The sequence below is a fragment of the Galeopterus variegatus genome, unplaced genomic scaffold (genome assembly GCF_000696425.1).
Source record: "Galeopterus variegatus unplaced genomic scaffold, G_variegatus-3.0.2 Scaffold4989, whole genome shotgun sequence".
Classification (NCBI taxonomy): domain Eukaryota; kingdom Metazoa; phylum Chordata; class Mammalia; order Dermoptera; family Cynocephalidae; genus Galeopterus; species Galeopterus variegatus.
Window position 1 is genome coordinate 137630 of NW_007731100.1, and position 18671 is coordinate 156300.

At 38.8% G+C, this 18671-nt stretch overlaps 1 protein-coding gene across 1 annotated transcript in view; it reads right to left on the reverse strand.

The window, feature by feature from the left end:
* Positions 1-18671, reverse strand: part of IQGAP2 (IQ motif containing GTPase activating protein 2) — a gene marked incomplete at its 5' end in the record, with an annotated part of 39859 nt that overhangs the window by 12640 nt on the left and 8548 nt on the right. Inside the window, 3 exons of the mRNA XM_008588719.1 lie at positions 8705-8846; positions 9436-9538; positions 14870-15002. Of these exons, the coding sequence (XP_008586941.1) occupies positions 8705-8846; positions 9436-9538; positions 14870-15002 (378 nt within the window). The remainder of the gene's footprint in view (positions 1-8704; positions 8847-9435; positions 9539-14869; positions 15003-18671) is intronic.

An 18671-nucleotide genomic window follows, 5' to 3' on the forward strand; every position in this document is an offset into this window, starting at 1 on the left:
AATCTGCTTTTCCCGAGGGAGTGTGCAAAAACATGTTAAAAAAAAATGAAGCTTCAAAGATAATCCCTTAAAATAAAACATTCTTTCAGAAATTCACCAGGTCTATTCTAAGACACCTAAAAATTTGTGAATGCTTGATGATCAAAGTCTGGGCTTTATATGCTTGATGTTGTGGGATTATCACAAGATTCCTTATTTAAATACTTTTTCTTCTTTTTACACTGAGACAACTTTTTAATGGGCAGGAGGGACACGTGCTATTGATACGGCCTGCTACTGTAGAGAGTGCAAGAATAATATCTAATATTCCCTTTTCCTGACTTAGATAGCATTTAAACTTCTGAGCCTGTTTAATACATCGTAAGCCTCTAGGAACCAGATCAATGGTTTACCTTTCCTATCATGAGAAAGTTATGAAACAGTCTGAAGACCAGTGAGGGTAGAAGCCCCAAGTGGGCTGGGTAGGCTTTGTGTTGCTGGCTGACACAGCTGCTAGTAGGATGGGTTTGAAGGACCCAGCTGAGGAGCTGACAAATAGGATTGGGTCCTTATCTTCAGGTAATAGAGAAGAACTGCTTCGTAAAAAGTTAAGAGCTGAAAAACTCCTCTAGAAGTGCTAAAGACATAGAAGTGCAATTGGCCAAGACTTCCTAGCTAAGGATCAGGTTATGTAATTATTTAAAAACATTTGAACATAAAATGTATATAATCAAGTTTACTTTTTTTTACATAAGGTGGGAACAGTATTATTGGATGTAGCTTCCTTCCAAAAAAAAAAAAGGAAACAAGTTTCTTTAAACTACAAACAGGTCTAATTGATATCTAAAGTTTCACTTTTATGTAGCCCTGCTATTCCATTTAACTTTAGCTCTCTCAAAGGCATTACATGATATCACTTAATTAAGTTTCTAGGATTATTAATTTCTTCCTAAAACACAACAGGAAATGTTCACACAGTATAAAAATTAGAAGTGAAAACAAAATTTTCATGCTTTGAAGCATAGGGGCAACTGCTCCCAAATGACAGAGGAAACCCTTAAAGTTAAATCTAAATATATGATTTCTGAAAATAGCATAAAATCCAGTAAGTCATCTATAAACATGTTTTTTCTCATTACTTACTTATCACAAGTCTGCATGAAGAGAGGGATCACAATGCAGCCTTCTTTCCTCCCTTCGCCTAGCCTTTGGAGAACCATTTCCTCTGGCCCTGTGACCCTTTCCTGCTGGGGATTTACGGGCTGTCTGGAAATGCACAGCTCCATACTCCACTGAGAGTCAAAGGTGGGCACACAGCTAATTATAGCCATGTGGGAGATGGCACCGTTCCTAAGGGGGCTGTGGCTTAGAAAGCCATGTATCTTTTCCTCCCTATACAACTCCCTCCTCCAATCATCATCATAAATGTATTGAACAGAAACATCAAGGGCCGGCCCGGTGGCGCACTGGATAGTGCGCCGCTTGGGAAGCGCGGCGGCGCTCCCGCCCGAGGGTTCGGATCCCACATACAGACCGGTTCCCGCTCACTGGCTGAGCGAGGCGCGGGAGCAGCGCCGAGGTTTGCAATCCCGTTGCCGGTCCCCGGTCCGGTACGGGGGCAACACTGAGGGTTGCGATCCGTTGCCGGACACGGAAAAAAAGACAAAAAAAAAAAAAGAAAAAAAGAAACATCAAGTTAAAAATAAAAGCTTTGGATAATTAAAAAAATCTAAGCATAGTAACTTTCTAACGAGATAATATTCTAGGAACTACTTATGATACACACTTCTAAGGAAACTCCTAGCTCATCATCTTTAGAGAAGCTAATGACAAAATGACTTGGGGTCACTAAAACATGCCCCACCAGGAACAAAGAATGTTTATTTGTTCAGGAGTTGCTGGAGGACAATCTGCTCATATAACCTATTTCTCTGGAATTTTGCTTTACATCAGGCCTGTGGAGTTCATCGCCAAAGTTCTACCCCAGATATCCTACATGTAAGTAACCATCCAGTCCCATGACAGGGAACTCAACTACCTCCCCCCACTTAAGGATATTGGGGTCAGACAGATCTAAGGCCATATCTGGGCTCTACTACTAGCTGTGTAGACTTGTGCAAGTTATATAATCCCTATTGGGATTTTTTTTTTTTTTCATTTATAAAATGGGAATCTCTCAGAGGACTGCTACAAGGAATGAATGAAAAGATGTATGTAAAGCCCTTTGCAGAAGTCTGACACATGGTAAGCACTTACATAGTCATTAAAGCTGTGCTGCACAAGACAGCAGCTACTTGCCAAAGGTGGCAATTGAGCACTTGAAACACAGCTAGTCCAAATTGAGATGTGCCGTGAGTGTAAAATACACACTGGATTTTGAGGAAGTAGTATGAAAAACAGAACATATAATATTTCATTAACAATTTTTTACGTTGATTACATATTGAAATGATATTTTCGATATATTGGGTTGAATAGAATATTATTATCAGAATTAATTTCATCTGTTTCTTTTTAAAATGTGGTTTTTAGAAAACTTAAAATTACATGTGTGGCTCATAGGAAATTTCTTTTGGAGAGTGCAGTATTGGAACATTCCATTCTTAAACAGGAAGCTCACTCTGAGAAGCCTGCCTTCCAGTGACGCCCACTCTCTGGACCTGTTTAGTCATAGGACTTTAGCACTCAGGGGGACCTTTGGGAAACAATCCATTCCCTGATTTTACAAATGAGGCAACTAAGAACTAAGAGGTTTAATGGGTAGACAAAGTTGATGCTCTACCTTCTGGAGATGCAGAAAACAAGTGAAATTCTCTTTCCACACTAGCAGCCTCTCAAAAACCTGGAGAGGGGCCAGGACTGTCCCCTAACCCCTCTTCTACCACCTTTCTTTTCTCCAAGTGAAAATCCTCAGTTCCTAAACCTTCTCACAATAGAATATTCAGAGTTCACAGTTCTGCTCACATTTCAGTTGCCAATGACCTTCCTAGGATGTCCCTTCTCCACCCACCCTGCTTCAAGTGTAAACATAACATTCTAGATATGGTTTGAGAAGCATAAATCAGCTGTTTATAAAGTACTGGGTACTGGCTCCATGACTGTTCAAGGATACTGTCCTCCTTGAATGAGGAGCTACCTAACTCTGAGAATTAAAACAAGGAAGAAAAGAAAAGAAAGACACCAGGGAGTTTATTGATCGTAGCTGTGCCCAAATCCCACTGTCAGTAAATGAGACCACATGGAGCTCATAAGCTGGTGTGGCCACTTGGGTTTGGCCATTTCACTCACATGGTGTCTTTTACTGCACTCTGACCAGTAGTATTCCTGAGTCTCCCCGTCTCATCTCCCTTACAGTGTGCCCAAGGTTGAAAAGGAATTAGTGTTTGTGAAAGCTAAGGAATATTTCCAGTTGTTAAAAATTCTAATACCATTATTACATATTTTTAGCACTAGACTTCAATTATCACAGTGGCCATTTAGTGCTCCAGCTAGTGTGTACCAAAAGCAAGCAAATCTTTCAGTAGGGATAATGAATATCTAAACTGAATCATGTAATGGGAGAAAAATTCTTAAGAGATGACAACTTAAGCACTTTGGCAGCTAAGCATGATTAAAAACCACAAATGTTGCCTTCTACCTAAACACATACTTTTGTGGAAAAACAAGTTTAATAAAGGCCATAAGGTTCACATATTTTAAGTTGAATCATAAGTTATAATGAGAGAAACTTACAATTGTAAGTTCATTATAATTCATAAGGTGTTAATGCATGATTTCATGTGATTGTCATAGCCCTCCCCTCATTCCCCATTTGATGGATGAGGAAACTGATGGTTAGGTAACTTGCTGAGTCCTATGGCTAACAGTGACACCTTGACCTTGGGGTTATAAGGCTGTGCTCTACCAACTAACCAGCCAACCCATTGTAAAGACCTGCAGTGTTCAATACAGTGGCTATCAGTCACATGTGACTAGTTGAGCATTTTTTTTTTTTGTGGCTGTCTGGTATGGGGGTCCAAACCCATGACCTTGGTGTTATAAGGCTGCACTAACCAAACAACTGAGCTAACCAGCCATCTACACACTGAGTCTGTAATCCTTTTGAGTATCAACTGAGCTAAGGGCCAACTACACACTGAGTCTGTAATCCCACATCATCCTAGGACTCCTCAGCCAGGCTTTTTTGTTTTTCTAATACCACCACAGTTGGTAGTACTGGTAAAATGGTAATAGCTCAAACCGAAGTTCTCTATTCCATAAATATACAGAAGGGAAATAGAAATAAATGTTTCTTCCTACTCCAGTATGTGCCCTTTGTGTCCCTCACATCTGTCAGTCACTCCTCTTTGACCTGGAAAGATGCCCCAGCATCAGTTATGCAATAACTGCTTTGCTATAATTCTCATTATTTATTCTAGGATTCCTAAGAGTGCAAAGAACAATGACCTTGCCCTCAATGAGTTATAAGAATTTGTTATCAAGAGTGTAGGTCCTGGAGGATTTACGATCATCTGGGCTTGAATTTCTGCTCTACTTATTAGCTGTATTACCCAGGAAGAGGTTTATATCTGTTCTATGCCTAGTTTCCTCATCTGCAAAATATTGGTAATAACCTCCATCCTCTTGTGGTTGTTGAGAGTACTATATGAAATATTTTACATATATTGTTATATTACATATATACACACACAAATACATGTTACTCTCTCTCTCTCTCTCTGTGTGTGTGTGTGTGTGTGTGTGTGTGTGTATACTGCCCCTGGCACATGGTAAGCACGACACAGGTGTTTGCTATCATCGTCTTCATCCTCATCTAATAAATAAGAATTATGAGACCAGCATGGTATTAAATTTACAAGCATAAGGATTAACAATGCTTCAAATTCGGCTACTGCAGAGGCCTGCATGAAGATAAGTTACTGATCACTGGAAAACTAGTGATTTTGTAATTAAGCATAAGGAAGAATTTCTGAAGGTTAAGAACATAAGCTGTTTAACAAGGAAATAAAATAATTTTTTAGATAGAGAAAAGCCAGGTATTCTCATGTCCCAATTGCTATACATTTCATGTTTGTTTACTTCATAACTTGTGTAAGTCATTGTCTGATTTTAGTGAAATTTGGTTCTATAATGAAGAGCCTCAAGAACTTTATCTTATGTTTGAGTTAGGAATTTGGTTTATTTATTTATTTATTTATTTATTTTTTCCAGTTTTTTTGTCTTTTTTCGTGTCCGGCAACGGATCGCAACCCTCAGTGTCGCGCCCGTACTGGACCGGGACCGGCAACGGGATCGCAACCCTCGGTGCTGCGCCCACACCTTGCTCAGCCAGTGAGCAGGAACCGGTCTGTATGTGGGATCCGAACCCTCGGCGGGAGCGCCACCGCGCTCCCAAGCGGCGCACTGTAGCAGTTCGCCACCGGGCCGGCCCTAAAAAGCTTTTGAGCAGACAAGGACATTACCAAGAGAGTAGAACGACAACTCACAGCAGGGACAAAAATATTTGCAAACCATATATCTGATAAGGGTCTAGATCCAGAATATATAAAGAACTCTTACAACTTAGGAACAAAAACAACAACAAAAAAAACTACTTAAAAATGAGCAAAGAACTTAAATAGACATTTCTACAAAGAAGTTATACAAATGAGTGACATGCATATGGAGGAATGATCAAAGTTATTAGCCACTGGGGGAATGCAAATCACGAGCACAATGAGATACTACTTCACACCCACTAGGATGGCTATTACTTTTTAAAAAAAGGAAAAAAGTGTTGGTGAGAATGTGGAGAAACTGGAACTTTCATACATTGCTAGGGGAATGTAAAATGATAGTCACTGAGGAAAACAGTTCGGTGGTTCCTCAAAAAGCTAAGCATAGAATTACCATATAACTCAGCAATTCCATTCCCAGGTATACACCCAAAGGAATTGAAAACAGGTGTTCAGACAAAAACTTTACACAAATGTACATAATGGCACTATTCTAATAGCCAAAAGGTGGAAACAACCCAAATGTCCATCAACTAATGAATGGATAAACAAAATGTAGTATATCCATACAATGGAATATTATTTAGCCATAAAAAGGAATGAAGTACTGCTACATACAACATGAACGAACCTTGAAAACATTATGCTGACTAAAAGAAGCCAGACACAAAAGGCTATATATATGAGATACCCAGAACAGGCAAGTTAACAGAGATAGAAAGCAGACTAGTAATTATCAGGGTCGGGGAGGGAAGCTGGGTGCGGAGGAATAGAGAGTGAATACTTAATAGGTATGGGGTTCACTTTGGGGATGATAAAAATGTTCTGGAACTAGACAGTGGTGATGGTTGCACAATATTGTGAATGTACTAAATGCCACTGAATTGTACACTTTAAAATGGTAAATTTTCCTGTACCAGCCAGCTGCCAAAATAAATAAATAAATAAATAAATAAAATGGTAAATTTTACATTATGTGTATTTTACCACAATAAAAAATAGAACAATTGGCTGGCTGTGCATAGTATGGTGATTAAAGGAGCACACAGTGTATGTTTCCAGCACACACTGGGGACCTAGGAGAGAGCCACACAAGGGCTGAGGCTGGTAATGCTGCAGGACAACATACCAGGTTTCCCAAGCTAACACACATCACTTCCCAACCTGCCTGACTTTCATGTTTTTGTTTTTAAAACACGAATTCCAAGAATTCACAGAACCATGGAGAACCACGTTTGGAAATGAATATAAATATACATGATATTCAGATTATTTGTTATTATGGATTACCCAAATTATGATTCCCATTCATTAATGCAGATATTTGAGTTGACTGCATACAGAAAATGATGTTAAGTAACAGACAAAACTAATTAAGAAAACATTTCTTTCAATTACTTATATGGATAAAGCTTGCCAAATCATGAGATACTTGGCCTAATTTCATTTGCACAGCAGAACCACGCAGTCTGTATTTCCAGTTATTTTTGCAATTGGCAGTTGCTCAGAGGAACCCAGGGAGCAGACTTCTTTTGCTCTGCCTGAAGTGTCTCCCTGAAAGTTCAGTCTGACTTGGTAATCAGCAGTCAAAAAGAATGGCCCTCAACTCTTGTGAGATCAAGGCTACGTACTTCGGCGTGGCCTCTACCCTATAGTCAGCCGTGTTCTCCACCATTAGACTTCAAAACCCTATAGGCAGAGGCTGTTACTGCTTGCTCTGTGTTCCCAGCCTCAAGCCCAGTGTGTGACCGCAGTAGGTACTCTAACATGTGTTACATGAATGAATGGAGCCCTAGGTGATCTGAGGACAATAGACAAGCCTAATAGCAGAAGCCTGCACGGCAACACAGCACGTTGAGGAAGGTTTTTTTGTTGTTTTCATGGGTAATTGAATATCTGGAAAAAATCAATGGAAATGAATGCTGTCTGAAGCATGTTAGTGGCAGGACAGAAAGCTCTGGTCACAAATGAAAACCATCTCAGAATTCAGGACATGTAGTTTGGAAGTAACATCTGAAGTATTGTTTCAATAATATTTAGTCCCTTTTGTTCCCACTTCCCTTTGTCCCACTTCCAGTCTCTACCTCATCCTAACCCATAACTGTTCTAATGTGCTGGTATGCACTTTTTAGTTGTTTATACAAGTTCCTGAAAACTGCATTGTTTGGTGAGCATGTGTTTTTGATTTCTGATGTTTTGATTTATGGTGTTTGTATCATAAATCTCTTTCTCTTTCTTACTCTGTGTGTAAAAGACAGATGTGGAATACCCATGAGGTCTTGATGGGAAAAATATACTATGTGAAATCTTTGGGGGCAGGAAGTAGGGTACAAATAAAGTCAAAGCTGGTAAACATATCCAGGACTGGTTGAATGGGAAAGAAGGCCAATATATAAGAGATCATAATGTCTTATCATACGTGTGCCTTTTTACACTATAATTTTATACCAGATGTTAAATTTGGTTAAAGATATTTCCTCACTAATCTTCTGATCACTGTGAGACAGATATTTCCCTTCAGTTACTTAAGAACTTTCAGAGGCTCAGTTAATCATTTCATAAAGGGAAGGAATCAAGGGCCGGCCCGGTGGTGCACTGCTACAGTGCGCCGCTTGGGAGCATGGTGGCCCTCCCGCCGAGGGTTCGGATCCCACATACAGACCGGCTCCCGCTCACTGGCTGAGCGAGGCGTCCTAGGGTTCGGATCCCACATACAGACCGGCTCCCGCTCACTGGCTGAGCGAGGCGTCCTAGGGTTCGGATCCCACATACAGACCGGCTCCCGCTCACTGGCTGAGCGAGGCGTCCTAGGGTTCGGATCCCACATACAGACCGGCTCCCGCTCACTGGCTGAGCGAGGTGTGGGAGCAACACCGAGGGTTGCAATCCCATTGCCATCCTGGTCCGGTACGGGCGCGACACTGAGGGTTGCGATCCATTGCCGGACACGAAAAAAGACAAAAAAAAAAAAAAAAAAAAAAGGGAAGGAATCAAATTACTACATGGAAAACTAAAAAACCAAGACAGGCTCTGAAAACTATTATAATGTTTAGTTCCCTTCTAAATTGTGAAGAGTCCATTATCCTTTGGTTAGATGTTTGATGGATAAATATAATTTATTTCAATACTCACATACTTTTAAATGAATGATCTGGGATTTAACCTTATTTGAATTTGCATGGTCAAAGACATGCAATTGGAGGTATGTGCCCTTTAAGCCCCAAACTTACTTTATCATAAGGCTTCGGCCATCTACGGCTTCACCATCCCCTATGTCATATTTGCTGGTTAAGAAAAGAGAAATCTCAGTCTTTGAGAGCTGATTTAGTGTATTTGCCTTGTTAGGGTCATTGGGGTCAATTGCTCCTTCCCCTGCAGGAAAAAAAACCAAAAAACAAAAAACAATATGATGTAATTCTTCCAATTCACTTGCATCAACAATGTGAGAGATATGTCTTTCTTCTGCGGGAAAGACAGGCCCAGCAATCCAACGGGAGATCACGAGCTTCGCAAAACCCACATTCTACTATATCTGAAGTGGCTTTTCAAATATTTGATTGAAACATGAAAAGAACACGGGACATAGATATTCAAAATATGAGCAAATTACTAAAAAAGAGAACTGTTAATAAAAGAAATCCTTAGAAAACACAGTAAGGAATTTCTCATTTTTTAATAAATTTGGTTCTTTAATGATGTTTTCTTTATGATACAGGTTGACAAATCTTTTTATGTATCTGGAGCTTATCTTCAAAAATATCAAATTGTTTTACAATCTAGGTTATTATGAATTACAGAACTCAATGTAAAACGGACAGATGCAGTTATTATCCTTTAAATAAGCTTAAGTTTTAAAATTCTAATTAAAAAAAAAAAAATCTAGGGCAGAAAATCCAAATAACCAACCAACCAAAACAACAGAACAAAAACAAGGGGAAAAGTAGAAGGAACAAGTTCTTACCAAGAAAAGATTCCACAGTAGGTACTTCTCCGAGCAACCCCAACAACTCATTCAGTAAGTCATTTTTTTCGGGGGCAATCGCATCCTGGTGTTCCAACAGGAGCTTTATATAGAAAGCAACACACACACACACACACACACACACACACACACACACACACACACACACACACAGATAAAAGTAAATTCTCAACTGCTACCATATTTATATAGTTTCCTTTCTAGTTTTTCATGATAATTTTCTCCTGACACGATTTAAATCTTAAATACAAGTCTGACAGTTCTTAAAATTAGGGACCATAAAGATAGATGGTTTTTATTTTACCCCAGAGGGAAGTGACTACTCTACATCAAGAAATTACAGAAGGGGCAGCCGTCTACTACCTAACCTCTGTGCTCCTCTCCACCTTTATAGTAAAAATCAAAGTTGGAGAAAAAGAGTCTACAATGAGGCAGGAAGGGCATTTCCATATCACTTCAGAGAAATTATGCAGTACTCAAACACAACAGTGTTGTGTTTTTTTTTTTTTTAATTACCACTATTAGCTACTTTAATCTGTCTTGCATTGAAGATCTTTCATGGGTAAGGATGGCAGAAATGCTCAAAAGGGTTCCTTGGTCTGAGACCTACATTTTCTTGTGATTCCCCCCTTTCCTGACCCCAGAAAGGCTCAAAGATGAGTGACAACTGCTGAGGTTTCTTGCTAGATCTCAGAAGAAAAACTGTTAACTTTTGAGGATGGCAGCTTGGAGGGGAAAATCCCGAAAGACAACACCTCTGTTTTTGTTTGCATTTATAATTAAATTGAAACGTTTCCAAAGCATGGGACTGGTACCCCTGGTGATAAGAAATATAATTTTAGTTGTTTTGAGCAACTATCTTCTAAAACTCTGAATCATAATGATAAAGTTCCCTTTTCAAATCTTATTCCCAACTGCTTTACTGAGATATAATTCACATATCATCAAATCCACTCATTTAAAATGTATGATACAATGGTTTTTATTATGTCCACAGAATTATGCAGCCATTGCCACTGTCTAATTTCAGAACACTTTCACCACCCTAAAACAAACTCTGCACCCATTAGTAGTCACTCCCCATTACCCCTTCCTCCCAGCCCCTGCAAACCACTAATCTACTTTCTTTTTTTTTTTTTTTTCCTTTTTGTCTTTTTTCGTGACCGGCAACAGATTGCAACCCTCAGTGTCACGCCCGTACCGGACCGGGACCGGCAACGGAATCGCAACCCTCAGTGTTGCGCCTGCACCTCGCTCAGCCAGTGAGCGGCTGGTCTGTATGTGGGATCCGAACCCTCGGAGGGAGCACCGCCGTGCTCCCAAGCGGCGCATTGTAGCAGTGCGCCACCGGGCCGGCCCCCACTAACCTACTTTCTGTCTCTGTGAATTTGACTACTCTAGGTACCTCGTATAACAGGAATCACACAATATTTTTCTTCTTATTACTGGCTTATTTCATTTAGCATTATGTCCTCAAGGTTCATCCATGTTGTAGTATGTATCAAATTTTCTTTATTTTTAAAGCTGAATAATATTCAATTGTATGGATATACCACATTTTATCCATTCATCAATTCATCTCTTGATGGCCACTTTGCTATTGTAAATAATGCTCCTATGAACATGGTGTACAAATATCTCTTCAACCCTGCTTTCAATTCTTTTGGGGACACATTGGGTCATGTGGTCATTCTATTTTTAGTTTTTTGAGGACCCATCATACTGTTTTCCACAGCAGCTGTACCATTTTATATTCCCACGAACAGTGTCCATGGGTTCCATTTTCTTCACATCCTTGACAACACTTGTTATTTTTTCTTTTGAAAGCGGTCATCCTAATGGGCATGAGATGATATCTCATTATGGTTTTGATTTGAATTTCTCTTATCATTAATGTTGAGCATCTTTTCATGTGCTTGTTGACCATTTGCAAATCTTCGTTGAAGAAATGCCTATTAAGTCCTTTGCTCTTTTTTTAATCAGGTTGTTTTGTTGTTGATGTTCAGCTGTAGGAGTTCTTTATAAATATTTGCAAATCATAAATCTGGTATAGGTAATAAGATATTAACTAATCATAAGATATTAACCCCTTATCGGATATATGATTTGCAAATATTTTCTCCCATTCTATAGGTTGCCTTTCTACCCAGTTGATTGTGTCCTTCAACACACAGTTATCCATTTCTAAATTGGATTATTTATCTTTTTATCATTGAGTTATAGGATTTCTTCATATATTCTGGATACAAGTCCCTTATCAGATATAATATTTGCAATTATTTTATCTTATTTTCTCGGTTGTCTTTTCAGTTTCTTTCTTTTTTTTTTTTCCTTTTTTGTCTTTTTTCGTGACCGGCAACGGGATCGCAACCCTCGGTGTTGCGCCCGTACCGCGACTGGCAACGGGATCGCAACCCTCGGTGTCGTGCCCACAACGCGCTCAACCAGTGAGCAACCGGTCTCTATATGGGATCTGAACCCTCGGCGGGAGCGCCACCGCGCTCCCAAGCGCCGCACTCTACCGAGTGTGCCACCAGGCCGGCCCATTTTCAGTTTCTTGATGGCACTGTTTACAGCATAAAAGTTTTCAATTTTGATGAAGTCCAATTTATTTCTTTCTTTTGCTGCTTGTGCGTTTGGTGTCATATCTAAGAAACCACTGCCTAATCCAAGGTCACAAAGATTTACTCCTATGTTTTATTCCAAGAATTTTACAGTTTTAGCTCTTATATTTATGTCTGTGATCCATTTTGAGTTCATTTTTTCTATAGGATAGAATGAAGGGGTCCAGCTTCATTCTCTGCCATGTGGATTTCCAGTTGTCCTAGCATCATTTATTGAAATGGGCTATTCTTTTCCCATTGAACTATCTCAGCTCTTTGTCTAAAACAAATTGACCATAAATATGAGGGTGTATTTCTAGACTCTCAATTCTACTTTATTGATCTTTATATCTACCCTTATGCTTGTACAGCACTGCCTTGATTAGTGCCTCTTCCATTCACTTTTAATCTTTAAGATTAGCGAAGGAGAGAGTAACTGTTTAATGCTAAATTTTCCTTAACACTTCTCTGGAACTTGCTAATTATGTTTTTTTTTTTAACAAAGGGAGAGCAATCTCAGATGCATAGCTTCAAGGCAAGGAAACACTATATCCAACTATTCTGTCTTCATTATACATCTTTTAAAGTTTCTGTTTATGACAAGGCAAGCTAGTTTTTCATTACAGTTGTGGTACTTTGTTTAAAAGCAAAGAAACATGCTTCGTTTTTAAAAAGATGGGTTGATTCAAAGAAAGACTTTAAATAATAGAGGTAATATAAAAACATGGAGAAATCTACAATGATAGTCCATATGGTATTTTGGGGGGGGGGGAATAAGTTAGAGAGCAGAACAAAATAAACAATATAGATAAATTTACATTTTTGTTCTCCGAAGAGACAGGACAGCTGATTTGGCTGCTGTCTCTGGAAATGGATGATTTAGGTGGCCAGCTTCTACCCTTTAAAAATTTCCTGAAAATGTCTCCTTGTAGAGCTTATTTTGAAGTTCTACACATTCCTTAGAGAATGAGGGGCAAGCACGAGGCCACGGCTCTGCAAGTGGTGCTACTGCTGTGCCTGTGTCTGCATGCAGACGTCTCCTCCCTTAACACAGACAGTAAACAGGACAGTCTCTGCGATTACACAATTTCCCCACATTACATCTGCTTCCAACCTAACACATGAATTCCAAATCGGTCACAAGCTCTGTTTCCCAGGATTGACTTCTGTTTTCAATTCTTAAGAAAAGGAACGCACTATGTCTCCTAAAGAGTACTCTAAATGAATACAATAACATTTTCCCTCTGCTACCCTTGGGAAAGAATCTTTCTCTCTAAAAGAGAACTTTCCACCACTATTTTTCGCTTGTGGCTATTGCTCTCAGCAAATGTGCATGCAAGATGTGCACATTTTTTGAGTTGGATAATGTATCATAAAAAAAGATGAATAGGTTATTGCTCAAATTTAAATGAGTCTATTAGAAAATTTTTAGACAATTATTCTTGTAAATCGTTCATTGCTCGACAACTTTGTGGTTTTGGGATGTTTATATGTAGAGAAAAGAAGGATAGCCTATTCATTTTATCAATACTTATTGAGAGCTTGTTGTAAATGTCAGGGAAGCTCCCTGTTCCGACCCTGAAAGAGACATCAAAACTATGTCTACTCTTTCCTCCAGATTCACATTCAAGCTTTAGTTTCTTAGAAGGGCTTAATAATAAAAACTGAAACCTTAAGAAGCCAATTTGTCGCTTGTCAGTATATCTGGTTTGATGGGGGCAAAAGCATGACCTTTGAGAGATTAGTTATCTTTATAATCCAAAGTTGGAGGTATCCTTAACTGAAGCATCTAGAACTCTAATGGGCATCTGAACCCCTTGGATCTTGTTAGCATTAAGGTTCTATTTGGGAGGTCTGGGGTGCATTTTTAACACATCTCCAGGACCTTGTTTTGACTAGCAAGATCTGAAACTATTCTTGAAAATGTTACCTTTTAAAAATCTAGATTTTTCAGGAAATAAGTTCCAAACGGTCTTAAAAACAAAACCCTTAATGTTTAGCTTCTCTTTTTGCTATAAATAATTGAAAAGCCAACCAAGGCCTCCTAATTCTTTCCCAATGTTGCTGAGCAGTGCACCCTGTCCCCAACAGGCACTTAATACAAGCTAGTGACTGATGGTGATGTTTGCATGTGAACCAGATGGTGACATTATGACGCAGCACAGACTGTAAAAACGCCTGCTTCTAAGAGACGGAGATTTCCAGAACAATAGAAGTGATTCTTTGCAGGAAGCTACTGTTGGATGGTGGTTTCCTGTCTTCCTTGAACAGCCTGTTAACTACTTCTTTTTTACGTCTAAACTCATTTCTTTTAAAAATTTTTTTATTTTTTTTTAAATGTTATTTTAACATACACATTGTAATTGTACATACTTATGGGGTACAATCTGATATTTTGATACATATACATATATAAAGTATAATAATCGGGCCAGGGTAGTTAGAGTATCAATCAATGTTCTCATTTCCCCAGAAAATTACTGGAAAAGCTGAGAGGATTCCTGTAAAGGGGAGAGACTGGGCTGTGGGTCTAGGCAGCATGGCTTTGGTGGGTGGGAGGGCATCAGGGCCTGTCCCTGCTCAGGGCTTAAACTGCAAATTTGCAGTCTGGTTTTGTAAATGGATCATGTCAAAACTAAACTTCGTTTGGTAGAAGGAGTTTTATTAATGTATAAGAGTAAGGGAATAAATAATCAAGAGTTTCTGAGGGTTAAGAGTATAAGCACTAGCACATGTGTACACTAAGTCCTGTAGAGAAAACATGCCTGAACCCCAGGTCCATGGCTAAGACCCCTCCTGTCCCCACTTACTGAATGCGTGCTGATGATTTCCTCAATTGAAATATAAATGACTGGTTTGCTGACTGTCACCAAGTCTGTGTATTTGTCCATATTAAACTTCTCTTCTGGCTCAGGGACATCACATGCTTCTTTGAAATATTTCCTAACAAAGGAGGAAAAAAGTCTTAAGCTATAGTAAAATTTGTAAGTTAAATAGCTTCATCAAAATAGTTAGGAAGTTTTGAATGATGGCTAGTACTTTGTTCCCCACCCCAAATCTTGAGGGGACTTGTTAGGGCTTCTTCCAAGCTGGCTCCTGACTACGGAAGCCAAGTCCATGCTTCTGGATGTTAGACCCAGTTCCTCAAACAGGATTAGTGAGAGCAGTAAAGGCCTTAGGCCTTGCTTGTGACTCAATGTGATCAAATTATAGGCAGGTCATCTTTAAAATGTTGTTATTTAAAAATAGCCCCTGAAATTAAAAAAATGTCAAAATTGATAATTCTTGATCTTAGAATCAATTCTTTATGGAGAATATAATCCAAAAGCAATTCATCAAGCAGCCCCCCGCCCCCGCCCCACGTGGAAGGAGGCAAGACAGCAATGCCTGGGATCCTAGGCAAAAGTCAAGAGCAGCAGCCTCCTCCACCTGGAAGCAGGTAACAGAGAATACCAAAAACACCACTTTTATGAGGGTGGCTCACCACAGCCACCACCACAGCCACAGCTGCTGCAAAAGTGGCTCGATGCCACAGCAGTAGCCACAGATACTGTGTAGGCAGCCTGCCAGACCCTCAACTGCATCGACACAGGGAGAGTCACCAATGGAGACTGGAAGAAGAAGAGGATGTCTCTCTCCTCAAAGTCCACTCCAGAGTAATAGAAGAAGCAACTGCTCTACCAGATGACCAGATATCAATGTTGAGATACTAGAAATACAAAAACCCAAGAAAATATGACACTACCAAAAGAATACAGTAATTCTCAAACACCAGACTTTATAGAGCAGAAACCCTTGAAATTATTGAGAAGGAATTATGAGCAACAATCGTAAGGAAATATGAGAAGACTCAGACAACATAATGAAGTGAGAAAAAAAATCCAGGATATGAAGGAGGAAATTTACAAAGAGATTAATACCTTAAAAAAGAATGTAGCAGAACTCATGGAACTGAAACATTCACTCGATGCAATAAAAAACACAACTGATAGCTTCAGAAGCAGGCTAGAACAAGCAGAGGAAGAATTTAAGATACTTTTTTCTAAATAACCCAGGTAGACAAAAAAGAGCAAAAATTTTAAAAATGAAGAAAATCTAGGATAGCTGGCAGATAACCTTAAGTGCACAGATATTGGAATCATGAGTGTTCCAGAAGGGGAAGAAAAAGGAAAAAATCATGGAAAACCTAATCAATAAAATACTAATGGAAAACTTCCCAGGAATAGGGAGAGACATGGATCCTCAGATGCAGCAGGCTCAAAGATCCCCCAAACAGATTCAGCCCAAAAATATCCTCTCCAAGACACATTACAGTCAAACTGGCAAAGCTCAAAGACAAAAGAAGAATCCTAAAAGAAACAAGAGAATAGCATAAAGTCACCTATAAGGGAGCCCTTATCAGACTAACGGCAGACTTCTCAACAGAAATTCTATAGGCCACAAGAAAATGGGATAATATACTGAAAATACTAAAAGAAAAAAACTGCCAGCCAAGAATACAATACCCAGCAAGTCTATCCTTCAGAAGTGAGGAAAAAATAGTGTATTTTCCAGACAAACAAAAACTGTGGGAGTTCACCACCATGTGACCAGCTTACAAAAAATCCTCAAGGAATTCCTGTATCTGGAATCTGAAAAATGATAATGACTAGACGAATACACAAGAAAGAACAAAACCCACTGGTAGAACAAAAATGCAAATGAGCAAGAGAAAGAAACTAAATCTTACCACCACAAAAAACAATAACGACAATGTTATGATGCCCCTGCTTTATTTCTCATTTTGGTAATTTCAGTCTTCCTTTTTTTCTTGGTATTTTTGTGGATATTTTTAAAGAATCAACTTTTTGTTCTGTTGATTTTTTCTATTGTTTTTTAATTTCCTATTTTATGTATTTCTGTTGTAATCTTTGTTATTTCCAACTTATATTGCTTTTGGTTTAGTTTGTTCTTCTGTTAAGGTAGAAGTTTACATTACTGATTTGAGATTTTTCTTATTTCTAATATGTGTGTTATATAAATTTTCCTCTAAACACTGCATGAGCCCTGCATCCCATAAATTTTGATATGTTGCACTTTGATTTTTATCTTAAAGTACTCTCTAATTTCCTTGTGATTTTCCTTTTTACTTGTTGTTTATTTAGGAGAGTGTTTAATTTCCATGCATTTGTGCATTTTCCAAATTTCTGTTATTGCGGTCAGAGAACATATTTTCTATTATTTTCTGTGATCTTAGTCTTTTTAAATGTATTAAGACCTGTGGCCCCAAATTAAAAGAAACAAAACAAAACAAACAAACAAACAAAAGCGATTCATCAAATTCATTCTTTAAATGGCACCAACTCCTGGGCCTGCAACATTCTGTTCACCTTCAGAGCTCCTGCTAAGGGTGTGACAAAAATGGGAGTTGTCTACTCTATTCTTAGTTGATCCAGTAAAAAATGTTAAGGCTAGACATACAAATACATAAAATTCTCCAGGACTCAGACCCTAAAAGTCTACTGTTTAAAACTATAGGAAATATAGAGAAAGACCAAGAAAAGCCAGGAGTGCTGTGAACACAGTTGAGAAGTCCCAGGTAGTTTTCACCTAAACAACCCTTGCACAGGTAGAATATATATTCTATTCTGTCAAGTTGTAAATGTTTCCTATGCCTGAGATCATCCTTGGTATCTCCCCTAAGGGCACCCAAGGCTTCTACACCAAAAATGATCTGTACCTTCCCAACCCAAAGCTGGGGGAGGTTAAATGGCAGGCAGCCGTGTTGGGGAACATGTTCCCATGTGACAAAAGGTCTTCCTGAACTGTTTCACCATAATTTCTCATAGATTGCTTAGGATCACAAAGGATAAATGTGAGCAGAAGAGAAAAAGGATGAATTTAAGAGGAGGTGAGGGGAGGCTTTTGATTTTGTTTCTTTTTAGATGATGATCTGGGAACACAGATGGTTGACAGAAATAATTCAAGAAGAAAAGAAGTAAAAGGAAGCTCTAACAGCAGCTAACAGTTTGCAAGAAATGTGGGAAATGGATATTAGTTTTTTAGTCAGTGAGGACTAAAATTAGCAGCTTGATCAAAAATTCCTGCAGTAAGAGGATTTGGGGCCATTTTCTTACAAAAGGCCACAAATTCTAAAGAGAGATGAGTGATCATGAACTACCTCTGTTGGCAGACAAGTCACTAACCCAGAGGAAAAGTGAGGAATGGAAAATTATTTTCCCAGTGAGGACTGAAATGAATTTATGTCATACTTCTATGACCTACCATTTGAATGACAGACAAGAGAACAAACAAAACCCAAGATGGAAGCGTTTCCCAGAGAGCTCGGAAGAAGTGAATCTTACTACTAGCTCACTCCTTTCTTGTTCATGTGGAATTATCAGATATGAATATAATTCGGAAACACAAAGGTCAAGAGAATTAAATCTTACATGTATAATGAAAGGTTCAAAAACAGAACAGAAAACATTTATGCACAATCATCAGTAAATGTAAAATCTGAGGTTTCCCAACCTTTTAAAAATCAAATACTCTATTTCCTACTATTTGGTGCAAATGAGGCAAGTTCTTCCTGATCGGAAAACTTCTTTTTAAAAAATATTACCCTCTTCT